At 36.7% G+C, this 23680-nt stretch overlaps 2 protein-coding genes and 1 long non-coding RNA gene across 4 annotated transcripts in view; 1 reads left to right on the forward strand and 2 right to left on the reverse strand.

Moving 5' to 3' along the window:
* trip4 (thyroid hormone receptor interactor 4) overlaps positions 1 to 12751 on the reverse strand; it is a 54349-nt gene extending 41598 nt beyond the window's left edge. For both annotated transcript variants that reach the window (XR_013325952.1, XM_077713904.1), the window contains exons 1-11: positions 12556 to 12751; positions 11376 to 11557; positions 11158 to 11288; positions 10837 to 11055; positions 10677 to 10755; positions 9473 to 9578; positions 9171 to 9383; positions 8956 to 9082; positions 8606 to 8796; positions 8399 to 8523; positions 7502 to 7593 (exon numbers count right to left, since the gene is read on the reverse strand). Coding sequence is in view for 1 of the 2 variants with exons in the window: in XM_077713904.1 (XP_077570030.1) it covers positions 7502 to 7593; positions 8399 to 8523; positions 8606 to 8796; positions 8956 to 9082; positions 9171 to 9383; positions 9473 to 9578; positions 10677 to 10755; positions 10837 to 11055; positions 11158 to 11288; positions 11376 to 11557; positions 12556 to 12635 (1545 nt within the window). In the remaining variant the exon portion in view is untranslated. The remainder of the gene's footprint in view (positions 1 to 7501; positions 7594 to 8398; positions 8524 to 8605; positions 8797 to 8955; positions 9083 to 9170; positions 9384 to 9472; positions 9579 to 10676; positions 10756 to 10836; positions 11056 to 11157; positions 11289 to 11375; positions 11558 to 12555) is intronic.
* Positions 12752 to 13205: 454 nt separating this feature from the next.
* LOC144194202 (neuronal acetylcholine receptor subunit alpha-7-like) lies at positions 13206 to 23155 on the reverse strand. The gene is made up of 10 exons (XM_077713097.1): positions 23007 to 23155; positions 21464 to 21603; positions 21249 to 21293; positions 20816 to 20925; positions 18470 to 18549; positions 18013 to 18180; positions 16579 to 16776; positions 15333 to 15419; positions 14696 to 14805; positions 13206 to 14353 (listed from the first exon to the last, which is right to left on the reverse strand). Exons 1-10 carry the CDS (start codon positions 23059 to 23061, stop codon positions 13958 to 13960), a joined length of 1389 nt encoding a protein of 462 aa, XP_077569223.1. The 5' UTR covers positions 23062 to 23155; the 3' UTR covers positions 13206 to 13957.
* On the forward strand, positions 19435 to 20215 carry LOC144194203 (uncharacterized). Its single transcript, XR_013325853.1, has 3 exons — positions 19435 to 19567; positions 19738 to 19782; positions 20106 to 20215. It is a non-coding gene; the product is annotated as an uncharacterized LOC144194203 (long non-coding RNA).
* Positions 23156 to 23680: the final 525 nt, after the last annotated feature.

The raw sequence follows: 23680 nt of genomic DNA on the forward strand, positions 1-23680 counted from the left end.
AAGGGTACTCCTGAAATGGGTTCGATGGAGGTTAGCAAGTCTGCAAATGCTTTCAAAACCACCTCAAGTTACATCAATTGCTTTTTACAGCATATTGAAATTCATGCAGACTGGGGAGTTTATGACCATGCTAGTTTATCAAGGAAGGTCGCTAGATTGCTATTCTGTCATTGGCCTTCCATGTAGTCAATCAAACGATGGGTAATCTAACTTAGAAGGCAATCGCAAGAGTAATTTAGAAGATTGTCCACTCCTTAATTTCATAAAATGATATGGAGGTAAAGTTTAGAGAAGCTATAAGTAGGAATGGCACTTGAATTATTCATTAAATGGCCCCAATATTTCAATAGACATTTTGGAAATACTACTAACACGGTTCTCAAAGTATAATTTGAGATTATCCCCAGTCAATACTAAGCCTATTGCTGCTATTGTTTTGATTACGTTGCGCCCTCTGTCAATCACTCAATTACGAAATATATTTTTGTCTTCCTCCAGTTTGCCATCGCTCTGTAGGCTCCATAAACTAAGGTAGCTACAACTTACAAAAACCGTTAGAATTAATTATGTGGTCTACAAATAGAGGAAGAAAAACAACCTCTACGACAACAAAAGCACATGAGCAGGTCACACTCCTAATTAGTAAGTGGTAAGGATCATCTTCTCCAAAGCATACGAAAGCAGTTGAAAAACAAACAGACTCGGCAACAGGTACATATCATATTCAGTATAAATTATGTCAATTGAATATATTTCTGGTATTTTGAGCTCATGATGTAATGTAACACACTATTTTAACATTTCCAATTTAGATTACAAGACTGAGATTAGATTTCTAATACATGTAAAATATTCCAAGAGTTGCAGATTTGCAGACTCAAAAGTGAGTGGGAATTAATCTGACTATTTTTGCAGACAATAAAAAAAAAAACCTTGATTTTAGACAGAGAGTTTTGGCAGAAAGCCATTGAAAGTAAATAGCATTGTTCAAGTAGTTAAGCTGAATTGCATTTTTGTTGCAGACACTACTAGAATTCCAGTGGAAAGGGAATGATGTTGCATAGAAATCAATATTCTCTCTGAGACTGAGTCTGCAAAAGAATTTGATAGCATATTTGCCCACTGGAGCCTGGCAAGAGCTTCTGCCTGATATGGCTCAATACAATTCCCAAAATATGGTAGAAAAAAAATAGTTTTTGATGTAAGAAGGAAAAAATACACATAAAATTAATCACTATTGTACAAGTTTAAAAATGTTTTAGATATCCTCATGAAGTTATTGGATTACAGCATGGGAACACTATATCATAGCCAAATACACAAAGAGATTTGAAAAAGTACCCTGTCAATCTAATGTTTAAATAATCAGCCATTGATCATTTAACAAGAATGAAGAGTTTTTAAACTAAATGTACATAAAAGATCAAAAGCTGACATGTTAAGTCAATCTCAAACCTGATAAGTATGTGCATCTGGCATACAAAATATTGTATAGTACATTGCTGATAGTTTTGTCAGATTATGAACCCATTATATTTTGATGTTAAAAGATAAGGACTGTAGTTTTAATAAGTAAAACATGTTGAGTTTTAGCAGCTTTGCAAAAATCATGATGATTCAATGTAGCATATTTCCAATAAATACTTTAAATCAGTGTAATTCAATTTTCAGTCACTTGCTTGATTTTATTACGTTTTCTATTTTTTATTGAGAGAGAGATAGAAAAATAATCTTTCCACTGATTACACATTTGTCTGCTTCCCCAAAGCAGTGACCGCAATATAGTGTATGTTAGTTTTTGTGGTGAAAATAATTAAACAGCTGAGGCAAAACGTGACACGTAGCCGATAAAACGGTGTAATCATTTTTGACCTAAAACCAGTATTTCAAAGAAACGCAAAAAATACACACCGAGAGCGGACCCAAGGGAAGGTAATTTGGAACCAATACAAACAAACAACGTACAAAGACAGAGGAAAGACAGCTGTCAAACATTGATTCCACACTTTATCACAGCACATTCAAGACTCAATGTAGCAAGATATTGATTTTTTCTTAGCATTTCATGCACTGATATATGTCAAATACAGTGTAGTGTTTCAATCATATAACTGGGAACAAAAAAAGTGAACCCAAACATACGCTACGACGTCAAATACTATTTTCTTAATTTGGGAATTAAAATGTGTTTCATCTTGACTTGTCAAATTAGTAATGAACAATTATTGCTAGTGTGAGGTCTAGAAAGCAATAAGCTATTAAAAAAGCACGAAAATATCTAACAGCTATTTTCTCACCTAGGAAGAGGGAGTCAGTCACTCACTATCAGTGTTAGGTTAGATCAAAGCAAGAACTGATGAATTCAGAGGGGATTGCTCTCTATTCTATTCCTTGTTGATGACATAAAAACAGTAAAATACATAAACCAGTACTTAACGGCCATGAAATTATTTTTACTGCAGTCATTCCTGTTCATGCTCACGGTAACACGTTAAGACAGAGTGTTACAGGGCTCTACAAATATAAAATAATGTGCGACTTTCTTTTTTTTTTACTCCAGTTTCCTCCCACATTACAAAAACATGCATGGTAGGCTGATTGGACACTCTAAATTGCTCCAAGGCATGAGTGTGAGCGTGAATGGTTGTCTGTCTCCTCGAGCCTTGCGATTGGCTGACCATCAATTCAGATTTTCCCCTGCCTGGTGTCCGAAGTCAGCTGGGATAGTCTCCAGCAACCCCCACGACCATTGTGAGGATAAGTGGTTCAGAAACTGACTGAATGAACAACAAAGCTGCTGAAAATCCCTTGCATATTGTTTGTATTACTACACTACTAAACAATACTTAGAGAAAGGAGCATGTTGTGATTTAAGCCAAACAAAAACCCAAAGTTCTACATACAATAAATAGGGCTTCACAGCCAATTACCTCAACAGCAGAAACTGACATTGAGTGAAGTGGACTATGGACACCAGTGAAATTCTAAACAGTGAACCAGACCATTTTCGTCATCCAGATGGTTCTATGTATTTTTCAAGCCGTTGGAAAACTGTGACAGAGGTTTGCCTAGTTATCATTCAGTGCCTGGAGACGATAGGCTGAATGCATACTACACACAACTGCAGAATCACATGATGTTTGACCTCTCTGCTATGGCAAACTGCCCAGTAAGTAGAAGAGAGGAATGTGAGGAGAGGGGTTGTTCATGAGCAACTGTGGTTGAGTGGAGGCAGAGGGAAGGGATAAACTATGAATGTCCGTGGAGAGAACATGAATTGAATGCTTTGCTAAAAGGACTGGTGTGAAACCCACAATGTTGAATGCAAAGTCAGGGATATATGAAGACAAAGCATTTGCACCATAATAGACAATCAGTGGTGCAAAAACAATGAAATAAAATCATTTACTGGGCAACTTTAGTTTCTTTGGAGCATATCCAAGTTTTTTTTCTGTGTGTGCATGTGTGGCTAGCTGGGAGGAAGGCTTTCAGCATATAAATATCACATTACCACACAAGGAAATGCACGCACCAGACTGAGCTCCCAACCAGCCTAACAAGCAACAAAGCTCTGTCTCAGAGGTCAGAGGCAGTGCTTGCACAAATGAAATTCAACAGAAAACACAATTCCAATGGAGATAAGTGGCAAGGCTTGTAGCTAAGGCAGTGGTGTAGTGGTTCACTCGCCTGACTTCAGTCCGACCACCGCTTGTGGTGGTATGAATGAGTGAGTAAATGGTTGTCAGCTGACTGGCGACCAGTCTAGGGTGTAGTCTGCGCAGTATAGGAAATGAATGAAAGGCTTGTAGCAATGTCCTATGTATGGTACAGAAGCCTATGGTTTTACCCATGTGGCCCGATTGTCAGTATTAGTCATACATGCTTAAGGATCTAAAGAAAGAATTGTCTTTCAAAGTTGGTGTCCATCTTGAGGTAGTGGTTTAAGGACAAAGTATAGCATGTACATGCTGTACTATACTGTTAACGGCGCTTTGAGCAGTTATAAAGTGAAACTGGGCACTTACAGCAGCGCAAACAACTGCCCCTACGCAACACTCGCACTGTATTGTCGTGAATCATGCTTCACGACTTTTACGGTCGTAAAAACAAACAGACATAACTTGTCAAAGGCTCTAAGCCGACAACTGCCTGTATAAGTATAAAAATTTCTACAATGCCCAATAGGGCTTTGTCATTAACCTCAATAACCTAACATGTATCTTCATGAATTTAATTTGAATCTGTATGCAAAGTGTACTGTACTAGTTAAATACTGTAAAAAAGGATAGACTTCTATTGCAAATTAATATGAACAAATATATATATACTAAATTTCATGTGGTAATAGAATACCAGAATCTCACTGATTAACAATTACTTTATTAGAAACAAAAAAATTGTATTTTAGTATAACTACACTGTTAATAAAAATATTTTCTTAGATTTTACTACAGGTCATCTTAAGTGTCTATAGTACATCCAGAGTGCCATAAAAGACTTTGAAATGCTAAATTACTACCATTTTATGCCTTACTTTGAATAGAAGTATTGCTGGGCTATGTATGAACATTGACTTGATGATATAAAGACAAAAGGGACAGTTGGCAAATAGAGGGTAGTATAACTATGCTTCAGGTTGGTGTCTATCTGCTATAAAAACATGAATAGCCCTCCATGGACATGAGGTTGGTAAAATATTGTTACCCTTAAAGTATTAGGGCACTCAACACCAACAACAAAAATTGCCAACAGAAATCTTTTCCCTAAAAATGTAGACATTACAACTTTAGCGAATGTTTTTGCTATTTGACAGCGATATACACTATGCTCCCACACACAAAGACCATGAAGATTCTTGCCCTGTTAGACATTCAATAAAATCAATACAGATTTTAACAGTCACTGGATTTGCTCTTGGCATGCTTGTCCAAGAGATTAGACCTCTTTGACTTGCATTCAATGAAACATGTAGCTGGCCAGCTGGTGATATGGTCCTTGAAAGCTCGAGAAGAAAATCAGATCCTTATTAGGAGTGTGGATTGATCCACCAATATTTTTTTCCACTGCAGGAGTCAGTAGAAAGTGCTATTTTGGCACTGTATGAAGTGTGCTGCACCTTTGCTTGTACAAGGAATGGCAACCGAATACACAAACGTGCACTCTCTCGTTTGGATCTAATAATGGCAAGTCAATATACACATATTCACTTAATGCAAGTCGAAGACACAGAGAGACATATCATATTGGCTAGGCAATTACCAGTTGGATGGGAAGGGGGGGTCTGTGCAAAGACATTACTGGGAGAAGGGATCAATTCACCAGTCAGTTTCTAATGAGTGCAAGAATAGGTCCAAGTGTGATTCTTTCTTGTCCAAATATATGCCCTCTGATTCTTTGGCCAACAGTGATGAGGGGAGCGTCTGTTGTTTCATTAGATTGAAATTATTGCTTTTGATATACATACAGCATTTTAAGTATTTGGAGATTTGATTCTACAGTGTTCCCTCGCTTATCGCGGTTAATGGGGACCGGGACCACCCGCGATAAGTGCATTACCGTGAAGTAGAGATTCCCCTTCCAAAATGCTTAATTTGAATTTAACTCTAATTTTGATTTTTTTTTTATTCATTTTTTTACCCCCCTGTATACAGTACACCATATAGAATACGGGTAGAGAGAGTGAAATTCATGTTATAACAAAAAAATGTAGAATATGTTGTTTCAATGTAATATTTGTATTTTTTTTCCCCCAAAAAATCCGCTATGCTCTGCGTCCGCGTTAACTGAAGCGCAAAGTAGCGGGGGAACACTGTACTTCATTCTAAACTCATACCGGCATATCTCACTTTCTCTAAATATCTCATATAGCCTCAGAAACAGCTTTAGCCAAGCCTGAAAAATAATAGCTGTCAGTCCTTCATGACCTCCATTTAAAGCATCTACTGGCCTGTAAATCCTCCACTTCACCCTTTCCCCTAGCCAAGGAGCACTATTATGTGATCCTATGCATTTCACTCACATGTCTGCTTAAATGAATGTGTGCACACTAAATGCTGTGTTAACCAGCAAACAGTCTCTGGCCCACCCTATTGAACATGGCAATGACTAAACAGACCAACTGTTCAGAGCCATCGTTACACTTCTGGCACTGTTGTTCTTCTGTTTTTTTCCCCCCTACATCTGCCTCTTTTTCAGTGGGGCCTTGTATGCGGTGGGGGTGTTATTTATGGCTTCTGTGTGCAAGTGGACACACAGACGCATGCACACACGCACACACACACACATCCTTTCACAGGATGAAAGGGCAGTCACACAGCCTGCAAACATGATTTTACAGCCCTGGGTGGAATGAGTGGTGGAGGAGAGAATGAGGCCAGAGTACAAAAGGGGAAAGCCCTGAAATAAACAGATCCCAGTAGTCATAATGCAAACCATGTAGAAACACTGAATGCCCCACCTCTCCCCTTTCTTCCTATACTTCTGACAAGGTACCGAGGAAGAGATATGCGAGGATACATGCCATGAATGGTTATAACTGTTATTCCCACAGCAGTGTAAGCATCATGAATTTCGAGAACAACCCATTGCACAGTATAATGGATGCTAGACTTTCCCTTTACAGTATGGGTTTGGGAATAAAAAGGAAACAATGTGATACCACATCAAACCAGTGTTAGTTTCAGATAAATAAATCTATTATTACAGCTGCTTACTACAGCAACATAATTAGATTTCGCCCTTTTAGGCATAAGATGGGCTAATGGTGGAATACGACGATACGTGGTTTTTATCTGTTTGTTTAAGACTTGATTTTTGATTCAGCAGTCATTTAGGAAATCATAAAGAGCATAGAGCCTGCCACAACATATGTACTAGAGCAAGGGTTTGGTTTAAGGGTTAGGGTTTCCCACTCTCCAGAACACTCACTGGACTCAAGATGAACCTTTATATTTTTCATGTATTTTCCCACACCACACATTTTTGACAGTGAATTACAGATGCAGCACTATTTTGTTAACTGTATGAAGAGAGCTTGGATTTCACTTTCAGATATATCCAAGTGTGCACTGCCTCCTCTGGCAAGTATACTGTATCTGACTAAGAAACTACAGTAAAAAAGTGTAAGCTGACCTCTGCTGGTAACAAAATAATGTTGCATTATAAAGAGCTACTACCTTTAAGGTTATTATTTGTGAGGTTATATGCAACATAAACCATATGGGATAATCAGATTCAGGTCAATTCCAACAAGATTAAAGAAATTAGACCTTTCCTAAATGCATTTGGATTCAATTAAATCTCTCACCAAATACAAGTACAAGGTTTGAAATTTTAATTGTACTGCCTTTTCATTGCAAGTATGTAGTCTGTGCTGTTTAAATTAAATGGGAATCCTGCAATGTTTATATATTAGCTTGGGCTTGACATTTCTGTTCCTTTAGAATTTGCTTAGGATGTTGGTTTTGTAATAAAGTTAAAAAGTATTAAATATTTCACTAACCTGCTCTCGAAACTGATCTTGAGAAAGACAATCGGTGATGTTTACACAACCCAACAGGCAACCAGTGGGATAGTTGGAAGGAAATTTGAGTTCTATAAGGAGAAGAAAAGAAACACGACACCAACATTATATAACATTTGCAAGAAAATAAACAATGAATAAAAGTCATATGTAATTCTGTACCTAGGAAAAGTATGATACTCTCCAATCTCCTGACTTCATGGCATGCAACAACATACAATTTACTCCCACGTATCACGATTTAATTTTGGCTTTTCAGCCCTGTTCTTGATTCAAACATTTTTGTAGGTTGATTTCAGTAATCAGTCGTTACCTATTTAATTGAACATCACTTGGTGGTGGTTTTAAGATAGTTATTATACTTTAGTTGAGGTTCCCAAAAACACACAGCAATGAAAATATGATTTATTTTTTGGTTGTGTCAGTGTTTTGTAGCATCTAATGAAACCTTACTTTTAGTTTAGTTGAAAACTATGATCAATTATCTTCTCCAGCATATGTTTGACCCTACAGTTTGTCAAATGATTATCATTATCAAAATGTTTTATTTTAAGAGTCTACCTAAGGAACACTTATTTGATTTTCATCTGATCAGACATGTAAAGACTGTTTTTGCACTATGCATATGGACAATAAGTGTTTACTATCATAGATTTAGACATACGTCTTATTCGTGTGTGCAATTGGGAATGACTATTGGTGAACCTATCAGAGAGAAATGGCTATTTTTCTGTATGTCAATTTTTATTTAAATTTTTATTTCAAAATAAAATTCTGATGTTCTCTATCAGCATTACTAACAATAATAGTAAAATCACTTTCACACCAAAACTCTAACTATATAGTGACACATTTAACATGTGCTATTTGTTATACCTTTTTTGTAGATGGAAGAGTACATGGCCTCCACTTGAGCAATCTCCCCTGGAGTCGGTATCTTGGCGGCAGCAGCTATCCAAATACGGCCACGGTGAGCTGTGTACCATGTTCGGCCCTCAACACTTCACAAAAAAAGTTGCCTGTTACCCCATTGACCATTTGATGACAAAATAGCGACTATTACTTCGTTTGTAGACATCCTACCTCTTGATGCCTTTCACCAGTAGTGATGCCCAGGGCTGGTGCATGCTGAGACACCAGCCATCGTCAGACATCTCCTGTAGTTCTTTATCTTGGAGCCTCAACCTGGTCCGCTCTCCTCCCTTATCAAGAGTCAAGCTCTGTCCTTTCACTACATTCTTTTTGTTGCTTACCCTGTTGTCAGTATCTACCCACTATAATATAAACAGGAGAAAGGAAAAGTATAACCAAATTTGAACAAAATATATTCCAAGAAAGGACAAAAGGAGAAAAAAACACTTAGATCAACTTATGAGTGAAACAGAAGGACAAAGAGGAACATTGGTAGGGTATGGAAGTGAAAATCAACATACCTGTGGTGCATTCTGCTTTATGTTGGGGTTAACTAGGTCTCCGAGATTCTGTTGTGCACTTTGTCGTTTATATAATGGGGATTTTACCGCAGAGTCAATGTGCATTGCCTGGAGGGTCTCATCTAATCTGCATGAGTAAAATATACAACTGTCATTACTCATAACTTTAAAGCCTGTGAGCCATGACTGAAATTATGCCAATACATCTTGCTCACTTATTGTAGTACTCTTTCATGTTGTTTCCCTCATCAAGGACTTGTCTACCAGCAAAGTCTAAGGTAATTTTGCGATCTTTACGAGATGCATAACGAAGATCTCTCAGCTCCTCCTCTTTCTTCCTCAGTCTGTCGCGCTCAGCAGATGACACCCACTGGCTGGTAGTTGCAAAGTAATCAGACTCATCATCAAGAACCTGAGTTCTCTTGGCACTGCAGGAGAAAGAAAAAAAACAGTTCTAGTTATGATAACATTTTTGATTTGATTGAAAACTACAATGAGTAGTTTTCCATCACGTTACCTAGTCTTGTCGTATTCCAACAGTTTATCTCTGTGCTGGACAGCCCTCTCCAAGCCAGCCTTCATCTTCCCTTCTTGATGTCCAGGGTAATCTTTTTCACCACAATCTGAAGCAAGATTATACAAAAATGTCAAAGAAATGTACACAACTTGAACTGAATTGTCTTTTTACACACTTTCCAAGAGGCCAATGTCACTCTAGGACAAGGGTGGGCAAAGTATTCCACAAAGGGCCGCAGTGGGTGCAGGTTTTCATTCTAAACCATAAAGAGGACACATTTTCACCAATCTGGTGTCCTACAAGTGCAATGAGTGGATTGCAGTCAGGTGCTTCTTGTTTTCTGCAGAAATCCTATTGGTTAAAGTGTCTGTGCTGGACTGGTTGCAACAAAAACCTGCGCCCACAGCGGCCCTCGAGGACCGGTTTGCCCACCACTGCTCTGGGAAATAACACAAATGCAAATATCTAAAAAAAGAGGAGAAAATGCTCCTACAAATTAGTATTCCAGTACCTGTTTTCACTTAATTCAACCCATGACCGAACCTTCCTCCGAGGGATATATTGAGAAAAATCAGATCAATCTGCATCGTTACTTTCCACTACACATGACTGAATATCTGTCCATGTTATGATGACAGCTTTGAAAGCATCGTCCGACAAAAATAGAAAATTCTACAATAGCAGCAGAAGCTGTATTAAATCTCAATCTCACAATTAGCTGCTCTATGAATTTACAGTTCAGAACAGACAATGTACACAGTGCTTGATTGATTGACTACTAAATGTATGATTCCCTTTGTATTTAATTTTAATGTTGGGAATTTTTAATAGCCTATACAGATATAAATATTGTACAAAGGCGGAATAACAGTTTATGCTGGTTATTTGAAGTCAAATATTTATCTTTTTGGCTTCATAACTTAATTCAAATGCAGTCACCTGTAGATAACTATAATATCTGTGTGCACGGTGTTGTGTTTGAATGTACTTTTTCTAAGAAAACACCTCACGAGGAATTGTGTGTTGACAGCTAGGACAAAAAAACAATTCAGAGACTGGGGAACAAAGCTGGTTCATTTGATTTTAGTCCTGGAAATTCCTGCCAGAATCTGTTGAATTTTTTACTTTAAATAAACAACCCAAGCGCTAAGACCCATGCACAAAATAAATCCACTTGTACCGTAATTTCTATGGAAATTCTCACCTCCCATCAGCTTCTTTCTTAATTTCTGGCTTTTGTTTGAGTCCCTTTGCAGAATCTCTTGTTCCTCTTTGGTGCAGACCTTAAATCGCAAAGGAATGTGTCAGAAAGTTAAAATAGCTTTTGGATAAGGGGGACAATAACTAAAACGATATGTTTTTACCAGGCTACCACAGAAAAGACATGGCCCAGATCCTTCTTGCTCACATACGATACGACCACAACTGATGCAATTGTTGATGAGTCGGTGCTTCTGAGCAAGGCAGTCGCAGTTTAGTCGTCCAGGTATTAATATCGTCAGCTTGTCTTGGCCCTCTTTACCGTAAAGGTTGGTGAATTTTGTTTTCTTCTTTGTTGAATAAGTACTACTGCTTTCCTGACTCTGTGAGTGAAGGAAATAGCATCAGAAAAAATATATCATTTATGCACAAATGTGTTGTATGTAAATCATTGTTACATTTTTTTGGAGTATATGTATACTGACCCTCATTAGGTCAATTGGTGTTTTGACAGCCTCTGGTTCTGGGTCAATTTGACTCACGGTCAATGCCTCTTGTTTATTTCGACCCTTACGTTTAGACTTCTTCTGGGAATCTTGGATCCTATTTTGTGAGTCTAATTTCGGAAAGTAATGTTATGGATAAAATGTTTCAGCGATGTTTAGTAACTACTATATGGATTTAAAAAATATTTCAACTTTACCAGTTTTGGACATTGAGTCTGTGAGGATATAGAGACCAGCTGTATCTCCGGACTGTCTTTGCGTCTTTTTCCACTTGTATAGAAACTCTTTAATGAACTGTCCTTTCCTCCCATCTGTACCTTGGAGAAGGTCGCCCACATACTCTTCAATCTCCTCTACATTTTCAATTGATATAATGTATCTAAACAAAGAATGACATCACATTAATTCACAATAACAAGCATGCTAAAGGTGTCCTTCACATTTTCAAGGATGTGTTCGCCTGTATTTTTTATTCGGAAATTTTACTTCTGATATCAGGAAAAACAAACAAGAGTGGACAGAGCTACTGCCGCTGGCTTCCGCGTGACGGCGCCATCTTGGGGATAAAAAAAATAACATTATTTGGACAAGGTCGGCGGGCCGGATTAAGAGGCCTCGCGGGCCGTATGTGGCCCGCGGGCCATACTTTGCCATAGTGGGTTAGCACGTCGGCCTCACGATTCTGTGTTTCTGGGTTCAGATCCAGACCATGTCCACCTGTGTGGAGTTTGCATGTTCTCCCTTGGCCAGTGTGCCTTTTCTCTGGGCACTCCGATTTCCTCCCACATTCCCAAAATCATCCATGGTATGCTGATTGGACACTCTGAATTGCCCATCGTATGAGTGTGAGCGTGAATGGTTGTTTGTCTCCTCGTGCCCTGCGATTGGCTGGCAACCAATTCAGTGTGTCCCTCACCTCTGGCCCGAAGTCAGCTGGGATAGGCTCCAGCACCCCAGGATAAAGCGGTTCCCGAAAATGAGGAGATATTCAACACGTCACCATTGTCTATCATTTAAAATAAATAATGAACGCGTGAATAAATGAAAGATGACGTGTGGGGGGGGGGGGTGACGACCCATTCAATAGCTAGTTAAGATCCTATTGTAGATCGAGGTATTTTTATTTATTTTTTTAAAATCGATAATGAAGTTTTATTAAGCGAGGATTTACAGAGTGAATAAGAATTTAGCTCTTTCACTAAGGCCCGTTAACTGCCATATGTAATGACATGCTTTCCCAAGTGCATATAAAAACAGGAAAATTAAGAGATCGTCAAAGTAGGCATTACTTGATCATATAAATTGTAGTATAATAGTCTACTACGGCCAACAAGCCAGCGTGTCAAAAAGCGTGTCGCTTTTGACAGGCTTACTTACTTGACGATGTCTTCAGATGCCTCCAAACCAAATTGCTGTTGCAATTGGTCTAAACTCCATTGCAACAAATTCTCTGCCATTTCAGCACGCCAAAACTATTAAATTAAAAACATACCAGTAATAGATAGTTTAGAGGTAACAAACTCGACAAATAGATTCGTTTCTACTCAGTTGAATAACACACCGGCACAGTGTGTGGAGTGCACCACAAAATGCCTTCCTGATAGAAAATACCACGACTGGATAATAGTTCTGGCCAAAAAAAAAACCCTCTCATATTATCTCATTTTCTGAACCGCTGCATTCTCATTAGGGTCGCGGGGGTGCTGGAGCCTATCCCAGCTGACTCCAGGCCAGAGGCGGGGGATACCCTGAATTGGGGGTCAACCAATCGGAGGGCAGAAGGAGACAAACAACCATTCACGCTCACACTCATACAAAGGGCAATTCAGAGTGTCCAATCAGCATACCATGCATGTTTTTGGAATGTGGGGGGAAACCGGAGTACCCAGAGGAAACCCACGCAGGCTAAGGGAGAACATGCAAATGTGTAAAAAAAAAAATATGACAGGACAATTTATCTTGGAAAAGTTATTCATTTGTGAAATACATACAAAGTGAAAGAAGATCTCTATCAAATCCATCACATTTCAAACTCTGAACTTTATTTTATTTTGAAGGTACTCACTGTTACTATACTACATGTTAAAATACAGATGCAGTATATTTTTGACTATATGAATATAACTGCAGTCTATTTATATTCAACAAAAAAATGAATGGTAGACATTTAGTTTTTAAACAATGTTCATTTTAGAAGTTAGCAAAGTACTACTTGTAATCTTACAAATTTCCTTTAAAAAAATGATATTGTTAAAGTGGTTAATATAGCAAAATAATAAATTCCTGATTTAGTAAAAAGGTATGAATGCAAATATTTGCCACATCACGGCAATACTGGATATGTAAGAGTTAGTTGCACACTGTATTTATTGATGGGGTAAACTAATTCTCCCATATACACAAAAACATAGCCTTGCTTAGCAAACCATTGACCTTTTCAGTTAGCTGCTTAACCCCTTCATTCATGCAAAAGAATAAATTGTTGAGAAAATCACTTGTAGAGATTTATGGCTGCGCTTATCAGACTTATAACTCTGTTCTATTCACATCTTACTTTATTTGTCATTATCATAAAAAATAAAGATTGTTCTTCGAGTCTTTCATAGAATTTGGGCTGATTATACACTCGAAATATTAACCAACATTTTTTTTTTAAAATCAGACTACACTCTTTAGATCACATGCTAAATTCCGATTTAAATTGGATTGGATAACTTTATTGGATTGGATGATACAAATGTTTATGCTGACTGCGTCATTCATTTGAATTCTCATCCTTCTAATTAGTCTCAGCGACATTTGGTACTGCCTTAAAAATCACAAAGGCGCACCCGACAATTAAGAGAAAGAAAATCACAAAACAAAGACGGTCAATGACAGCAGCAGCAAATTTCCAATCACCGCCTGTGTTCCCTCCCTCCTGCTTGTCATGGAAGCATTTGGCAATGTAACGCACTTCACTAAGGATATTGGCAAGCTCTGGTTGAATGCTGCTGACATTGGAGCTCGTAACTTTGGTGAGGAGAAGCTCATCCTCATTAGCTTTTCCAGAATCAGATGAGAGAGGGAGAATGCTCTCCAGTATGGCTTTGGTGTCCGTGCTGTTGGGACTGGCCTGGCCTGGACGTTTCATTCGCAGAAACCAAGCACACCAATTGAAGAGGACAATACGGACCTTTGGGATTGAACACCAACACCATAGAATCATTAATCAATCATTAACAAAAAGTACCATAGTTCACATGAAATGAATTCAAGGAAATTATCCTGACTAATGGTGGATACCATCAGCTGATCCGGTCAATAAATGCTATATTATTGGTTTGAAAAGAGTTCAAGAGTTTGTAATTTCCATTGTTTTGACTGAATTTCTGCTATTTTAATTTACAGGGTTGGCATTCAATATAAGAGAACAAATTAACAAATGCACTCTAAAATAACAGTTTGGATCAATACAAAACTAATGATTGGGGATGGGTTTCTGGTATAGACATAGTTCAATGAAATGGACACTTACCCACTTTGGCATCTTTGCACCATTAGGGTCATGGTGGTGAAATCTCAAGACCACGACCGTGGCAACCACAGAGAGTGCAACAATGACCATGGTAATGACAATATACTGAGCTACAAAGTATAGAGATAGTGGGCAAGAGTTAGTTCTTCACTAAGATGGTGTGGAGCCAATTCCATACATTTTTTTTGCTTAATTTAATCATGTTATAGCCCAATTTTACTTCAGTAGTAAAAGATACACACTTCTGATGTTGAGCTATCTATCAGTCTATATTAAGTAAATACCTCCTCTAGCAATGTGATGTTGAATAAGTTTGAGCACTTTTAACAGAAAATAGCTTTTAAATCTTCCTAAAAAAAAATTAAATGCACCAGGCAGACACATAGCAGAAATCCCACAACCCCTTCGAAACACACACTAGCAAAGAACAGCATTATGTGATATGCAAATAAGTACACAAACCCAAGCCAAATTTGACAGGGGAAGCAAGAGCAAAGCACAGCTTTGCATTAATCTGAAATTAATGTGGTTAGGAGCAATTCAAATAAAGAGCTTGCCCTGAACATGGGTCTTAAAAATATTGTATGGCTGCTGAAGTTATTTAAAATCCTACTAGACAACTTCACACCCCACCTACCTAGTAAAGGTGCAGAATCTGATGTGGCAGGCATCATTTTTGAGAGCAGGAGCATAAGGCCTACTGAGGAGAGCAGGACTGTGATTGCTAAAAAGACAACAGTCAAGTTAGCATTTTCAAACATCCAAAGTCAAAATCTTTGCACCTAACTTGATGGAAAACAAATGTATTTCTGAATAATCATCGTGATTTCTGAATATGCTGATAACAAAGTAACAATAATAAACAAAGAAGGATCAATTGATATTTTTTTTGACCCTGTCTCTCCAAAGTGCTACAGTGGAACAAGATTTCCTTTGACGTATGCTGTGAAAAGCCTCCCTGGGGTCATGCATATTACATTAGATTAGATTAGACTTTATTTCATCCCGTATTCAGGAAATGTCTTGGTTGCAGTAGCAAGACAGACACAAGCCACAGAAGACATTGTAGACCTAGGTAACTAGATTGATCTCAGGGCTTTTAGATCTCCGAGTCATAGATGGGAAAAGTTACAAAAGTATCTTGTGATGTTCATCAATCGATGGTCAGATGTATTGCCAATGAGTTTTTATATCTCTCCAAGGCTGTCATTTATATAAAGTATGAATGCTTAGTTATTTGAGTCGAACTGTTCTTCAGGACATTCATTCATTTTGGTGTATAAAAAAAAAAGAATCCTAATAGAACTTAATAGACTTATAAAAAATGTACCATGTCAAACATTAAAACGGAATTACTTATAGAAATAGTCTACGGAAATAGCTATAAATTACCTAGGCCTTACTTATCAGTCAGATAAGAACAATAGACCTTCAAAGGTTTGTTTAATCTTTATAATGTTTTACTTTGTATTTACCATGATGTTTATCAATGTACTACTGAAGGAGTAAAGTCTAATAGGCCATTCACATTTTTTTTTTGTAATATGTTTGTGGTGGAAAATTTTAAAAAATACAGTTGTGTTAATCTAACATCGCTTCCTAAGAATAGTTTCTTGTTCATTTCAGGAGTGTCTAAGTAACTAACCTGGAGTGAATATGAAATCACCTAAATACAAACCGTATACATTAGCCTTAGTCATCTTAAACTGTACCCTTCCTACTGCCACAATGAAATTTGCCGAATACGGGATGAATAAAGTTATCCAATTCAATCCAATCTTTTTCATCAAATGTAACAGAGAAGAAATGTCTATTATTGCAATTTTCTTTGAAATCGGAGGAATGAACATTTTCAGAACATGTGATGTGAATCTTTCTACTACCCAGTGTAATTTTCTCTCTTGAGTCAGCAGGCAGAAGGAAGACAAGTAGGGCCAGAATGGAAATCACGATGCAGGGGATGAGCAGGTTTAGTACATAATAGAGAGACCGTCTGCGCATCACTATGGTGAATGTGACGTCAGGATAGGGCTCATCTGGACAGCACTCATAATATTGGGTGTTTTTCTTTTCTGAAATCTCTGTGATACAAAACAGAAACAAATATGAGTTTATGTAGCCAAAACTGCTTTATAGATCCATCCCTGCATCATTAATGCATCCCATCTAGTAATCCCAACTAATTAAGAGCCGTGTTGCAGGAGTAGACTTCCATTCATCCAGCATCTTTTTCCGGCCTACTTGAAGGACAGTTGTCCTACTAAGAACCGTCCTGATGTTGGAAATGTCTCATGTGAATTGGTATCAAAGAAACAGTATGCAAAGAAACCAATTTCAGCGGTTCGTAGCCACAATTTTAATCCTTTGGTAATTTTACTTGTCACCATCTAATTATATTTTTAATTTTTCTTGTTTGGTGGCTCGGTGGTCCAAATAGTTAGATCACGTGTCAAAGTGGCGGCCCGGGGGCCAAATCTGGCCTGCCGCATCATTTTGTGTGGCCCGGGAAAGTAAATCATGAGTGCTGACTTTCTATTTTAGGATCAAATTAAAATGAAGAGTATAGATGTTAATTAAATTTCCTAATTTTCCCCCTTTTAAATCAATAATTGTAATTTTTTATGCATTTTTTCTGTGTTTTTAATTCAAAAATCCTTTTGTAAAATCTAAAAATATATTTAAAAAAAGCTAAAATAAACATTGTTTAACATCTATAAAAAAGTGAATATTCAATGATTTTAATCCAGTTCTTTTAATCAATTTCTTTAAAAAAAGTCTAAATATTATGTCTAAAATGGTCCGGTGAAACCAAGTTGACGTTAAAGCGGCCCGCGAAACAACCCGAGTCTGACACACTTGGGTTAGATCATCGGCCTCTCAGTTCTGGAATCGAGGGTTTGATCCCACATTCAGACTTTCCTGTGTGGAGTTTGCATGTTCCCCCCAAGCTTGGTTGGGTTTTCTCTGGGTACTCCGGTTTCCTCCCACATCCCTAAAAAATGCAGTATATAGGCTATATAAACACTTTAATTTCCCCCAAGGTGAGTGTGAGCGTGAATGGTTGTCCGAAACCTTGTGCACTGTGATTGGCCACTGATTCATAATGTGCCCTGCCTGGTGCCCATAGTTAGCTGGGATAGGCTCCAACACCCCCATGGTCCTAATGAAGATAAAATGATTCAGAAAATGAATGAATGAATCTTGCTAAAATACATACAGCCTTACTGTGATTCCATATCATTTTGGAAAATGAATAAGCCACATATACTGTATGTGTCATGTCTGTATTGATAATACACAATACGAATAGTTCTTACCAACAAGGTCCCACTCTAAACTAGGGACATATTCAGTGATCTCCGCCTTTTTCACTGATAAGTCCAGAGTTGAGCCACCATAAGTCCAAGATCCAAATTTGAGTGTACATTTCTGGACATCAAAAGGAAACCAGCGGATATCAATATTGCAGGTGCTTCTGATGATTGCTATGAAGAAAATAAATAGAAAATACAGATGAAAAAGACAGAATATGGTCATAAGAGAATATACTAATCAACACTCAAGGAACTGATGACACATTTTGAAATTAGGCTGTGCATAAGTAGCACAAGGTTTACCTAAATAATATTTTAATGAATGTATTGAAAGCAAACAACAGGGAAAAGTAGCATGCATCCGAATCATGTTTTCGTTACTTAATGCACAGTCCAGAAAAGCAAATGAATGGGATTATACTTTTCAGCAAAAGTGAAGGTTGAGTGCAATATTCCTTACCTGGGGGTATATAAATACAGTTGCCTGAGGAGCTAACCACAATATTGGTATGAGCAGTAGGATCAAACTTTTCATCTGCACTGTAGATCACATAGAACTTTTAAGGTTCTGTGGCCTTTCATAACAAAATCAATCTATGGAGTTAATCTATACTCTACAAATTCAAATGTCAATTCTATCAACTGGTAGATAGAAAACAAATGAACGTGTGAACATGTATATGTGCTAAATATAATTTGTGTGATACAAGGTTGTTACTACTAACAAGTATCCTGGTTTTATGACTATCTTGTGATGTGGACTGACAAATCTTGCATCACGTAATCTTCCAGATGTCTTTTGGCATAATTTGATTCCACATAGTATTCAATAATGAAATACAGCCAGATTTAGCTATGCTCTTTGCAACAGACCCTTCCTTTCTTTAAGAAACAGGATGTGTCAAAGAGCATAGGAATAAGAAGATGCCAACCTCAAAATAACCTCACTATTCAGTTATTAACAATGAAGACCTCTCAGTGGGAATCCTAGCACAGTCATTTGAAAGAAAGGGTGATAACAAAGAATCTCAATTAGATGCATGAGCAATGGAATTTTAATAAGTTATTATTATTTAGGAATCAAACTGATCTGATTTAAGATTATACGTATTATTCTGTTTCCACCCAAATTTACTGTGCAGTACACATATGCCTTCAACGACTCATAGTTTAAATAGACAATATAGAAAATTCACTACTCAATTAAAGCTTTCTGATCCCTTTATTTATTAATATTTCTGATTTTGATCAACCAACATATGGCATATTGGTACATTATGCTGTTCTTACATCGTTTCCATGAAAATGAATGACTTTTTTGGACTGACTGAAATCAGTGTTTAACAATGTAAAAATAGTTTCAAATGTTACCATAACTGTCTCATGTCCATCAAAATCTGTATGTCTTTGTTTATTAGTTTCTATGCAAGTACGGAATACGGCCAGACTGTTCGAAAACCTCTTGCGCCGCTATAATAAACTGGAGAGACCAGTCTTAGATGATTCTCAGATCCTCAATGTAGGAGTCGGCATCCACTTAAGAATGATAATGGATGTGGTGGGTAATTTGTTTTTTTTTTTTGTTATTAATATCTCTACAAGTAATTTCTAAAGGACCAACTCATATTTGAAAACAATTTTTACAAGACAGCAAATATCAGGCCAGCATGATTAGATATCAAAAACTTTGATTATAACAGCAGTCAAACACTGTCTGTTTTCCCACAGGATGAGAAGAAACAGGTTTTGACAACAAATATTTGGCTGCAATTGGTAAGATTTGTGTATAACCAGAGTTTCAATGTACAATTGAAGGAGATTGTTCCCTAAGGTAAAATAGTTTTGCTAGTTACTTTCAACATCTTCAATAAACAGAGATTTGCATCACAAATATCAAAATACGTAAACCCATTCTGTCCATCTGTTTTGGAATTTCTCTTACTGTCCCGTGGCACTGGATAAACAGATTTACCTCACATCTCAGGGTCTTTCCAACCTGCATTCTAGAATAACACCTATCTTCATGCACCCAAATATCTTGAAAAAGGCTGGGCTCATCTTTATGTTAAAGTGTGGCTTAATTATGTTTTCCACAGAGCTGGCAAGACCAGCATCTGCAGTGGAACAAATCTGAGTATAACGGATTGGATACAGTACGATTTCCAGATAATGTCCTATGGAAGCCTGATCTTCTGCTCTATAACAGGTGTCATTTTTTTTATTACTAACAAGATGCCCTCAAGATCTGAAATTTGAATTTTTAGAATATTTTAGACATCTGTCCTTTTGCTCACAACCATTTGATTACACTGCATTGGTTTTAAATGAGCAATAAAACATTTGATTAGGTATGTGTGTATATTTATGTACTCTATATATATATATATATATATATATATATATATATATATATATATATATATATATATATATATATATATATATATATATATATATATATATATATATATATATATATATATATATATATATATATATATATATATATATATATATATATATATATATATATATATATATATATATATATATATATATATATATATATATATATATATATATATATATATATATATATATATATATATATATATATATATATATATATATATATATATAGAGTACATAAATATACACACATACCTAATCAAATGTTTTATTGCTCATTTAAAACCAATGCAGTGTAATCAAATGGTTGTGAGCAAAAGGACAGATGTCTAAAATATTCTAAAAATTCAAATTTCAGATCTTGAGGGCATCTTGTTAGTAATAAAAAAAATGACACCTGTTATAGAGCAGAAGATCAGGCTTCCATAGGACATTATCTGGAAATCGTACTGTATCCAATCCGTTATACTCAGATTTGTTCCACTGCAGATGCTGGTCTTGCCAGCTCTGTGGAAAACATAATTAAGCCACACTTTAACATAAAGATGAGCCCAGCCTTTTTCAAGATATTTGGGTGCATGAAGATAGGTGTTATTCTAGAATGCAGGTTGGAAAGACCCTGAGATGTGAGGTAAATCTGTTTATCCAGTGCCACGGGACAGTAAGAGAAATTCCAAAACAGATGGACAGAATGGGTTTACGTATTTTGATATTTGTGATGCAAATCTCTGTTTATTGAAGATGTTGAAAGTAACTAGCAAAACTATTTTACCTTAGGGAACAATCTCCTTCAATTGTACATTGAAACTCTGGTTATACACAAATCTTACCAATTGCAGCCAAATATTTGTTGTCAAAACCTGTTTCTTCTCATCCTGTGGGAAAACAGACAGTGTTTGACTGCTGTTATAATCAAAGTTTTTGATATCTAATCATGCTGGCCTGATATTTGCTGTCTTGTAAAAATTGTTTTCAAATATGAGTTGGTCCTTTAGAAATTACTTGTAGAGATATTAATAACAAAAAAAAAAAACAAATTACCCACCACATCCATTATCATTCTTAAGTGGATGCCGACTCCTACATTGAGGATCTGAGAATCATCTAAGACTGGTCTCTCCAGTTTATTATAGCGGCGCAAGAGGTTTTCGAACAGTCTGGCCGTATTCCGTACTTGCATAGAAACTAATAAACAAAGACATACAGATTTTGATGGACATGAGACAGTTATGGTAACATTTGAAACTATTTTTACATTGTTAAACACTGATTTCAGTCAGTCCAAAAAAGTCATTCATTTTCATGGAAACAATGTAAGAACAGCATAATGTACCAATATGCGATATATTGGTTGATCAAAATCAGAAATATTAATAAATAAAGGGATCAGAAAGCTTTAATTGAGTAGTGAATTTTCTATATTGTCTATTTAAACTATGAGTCGTTGAAGGCATATGTGTACTGCACAGTAAATTTGGGTGGAAACAGAATAATACGTATAATCTTAAATCAGATCAGTTTGATTCCTAAATAATAATGACTTATTAAAATTCCATTGCTCATGCATCTAATTGAGATTCTTTGTTATCACCCTTTCTTTCAAATGACTGTGCTAGGATTCCCACTGAGAGGTCTTCATTGTTAATAACTGAATAGTGAGGTTATTTTGAGGTTGGCATCTTCTTATTCCTATGCTCTTTGACACATCCTGTTTCTTAAAGAAAGGAAGGGTCTGTTGCAAAGAGCATAGCTAAATCTGGCTGTATTTCATTATTGAATACTATGTGGAATCAAATTATGCCAAAAGACATCTGGAAGATTACGTGATGCAAGATTTGTCAGTCCACATCCCAAGATAGTCATAAAACCAGGATACTTGTTAGTAGTAACAACCTTGTATCACACAAATTATATTTAGCACATATACATGTTCACATGTTCATTTGTTTTCTATCTACCAGTTGATAGAATTGACATTTGAATTTGTAGAGTATAGATTAACTCCATAGATTGATTTTGTTATGAAAGGCCACAGAACCTTAAAAGTTCTATAAAGAAATACTAGTTCAATCTACAACAGTATTGCACAGTTAAGATCTGTGTTTGACCGAAAAAAAAATATAGTATTCAAAATTTTCTTATGGCATGCTACCAAATAAAAATATTTCAAAATTTGGATAAAAATTATTATCCTAATGGGTTTAATTGTTCTTTCCGTGGCATTAATGGACAAATGTAGAGATCAATTTTTTTCAAAGAAAAAAATACATTTTCAAGCTAATGCGTTCATTTCCTAAATTATTTTATAACACACACACACACACACGCACACACACACACACACACACACACACACACACACACACACACACACACACACACACACACACACACACACACACAATATGTCCTAATAAATAAATAGATAAGTAAAAGTAAGTGCTATTTAACACACAAAGGGCACTACAGTGTCTGCGAGTAACAATAACCACAAACAATAACAAAACTTCTTTACAAATGACATCGGCATGAATAAACAATAACAATAAAAAATGAAAAATTGCTAAACAACTTTACCGGCCACCTACCTTGCAGTGTGCATGCACTCATTAACAGAAAAATCAGAAAATCGTGTGATCCCATGTTGATTTGGAATAGGAATTCAAGAAGACTGGACACAACTGAAGTCTCTGGATTACAAATAGTGTGTAAGCAAGTCTACATATTTTTCAATGGACTCCTCCTCTTCAACTTAACATGACACCCGACACAAGGAGGCCCAAATGTCCCTGATGAAATACCAAATCATTTTCCAGACTGAGAAACTGTTGGAGCAGGATGCAGCTGGTTGACTTAAAGGAAAACAGATATGGACTTCACATTCACTGTGAACCGGTTTATAACCATTAGTTTTGATGGTAACTAGTTATCCAAAATAAATGAAGAGATTTAATCACATACTATTTGAAGGAAAAGCAACCACAATCGACTTTCCCTGACACTAACGTGTTCTAAATGACCAACGCCTGCCACACGAGTAACATTCAATGTGGTTAGAGAATTCCTCCCAGATGTCCATCAATCACAGCATCAGGAATCACTCCATTTTTTTTTAATGACCGGTGAGGTGACTAAAGGGGAACACCCCAAAACGGACTGTGAGTCCCCTAACAAATAGCAATTTCATTCATTTTCATTCATTTTCTGAACCACTTTATCCTCATTAGGGTCACAGGGGGTGCTAGAGCCTATCCTAGCTGAC

This window comes from Stigmatopora nigra, chromosome 3 (assembly GCF_051989575.1).
Source record: "Stigmatopora nigra isolate UIUO_SnigA chromosome 3, RoL_Snig_1.1, whole genome shotgun sequence".
NCBI lineage: Eukaryota > Metazoa > Chordata > Actinopteri > Syngnathiformes > Syngnathidae > Stigmatopora > Stigmatopora nigra.

Excerpts from the sequence above, each read along its gene's own strand:
- LOC144194202 (XM_077713097.1), bottom strand. The coding sequence starts at position 23,061 with ATGGGATCACACGATTTTCTGATTTTTCTGTTAATGAGTGCATGCACA. Across the intron at positions 20,926-21,248 it reads CAAATATTTGGCTGCAATTG|AGCTGGCAAGACCAGCATCT; the intron begins GTAAGATTTGTG and ends TGTTTTCCACAG. Across the intron at positions 14,354-14,695 it reads GTGCAAAGATGCCAAAGTGG|GTCCGTATTGTCCTCTTCAA; the intron begins GTAAGTGTCCAT and ends TCAATCCCAAAG.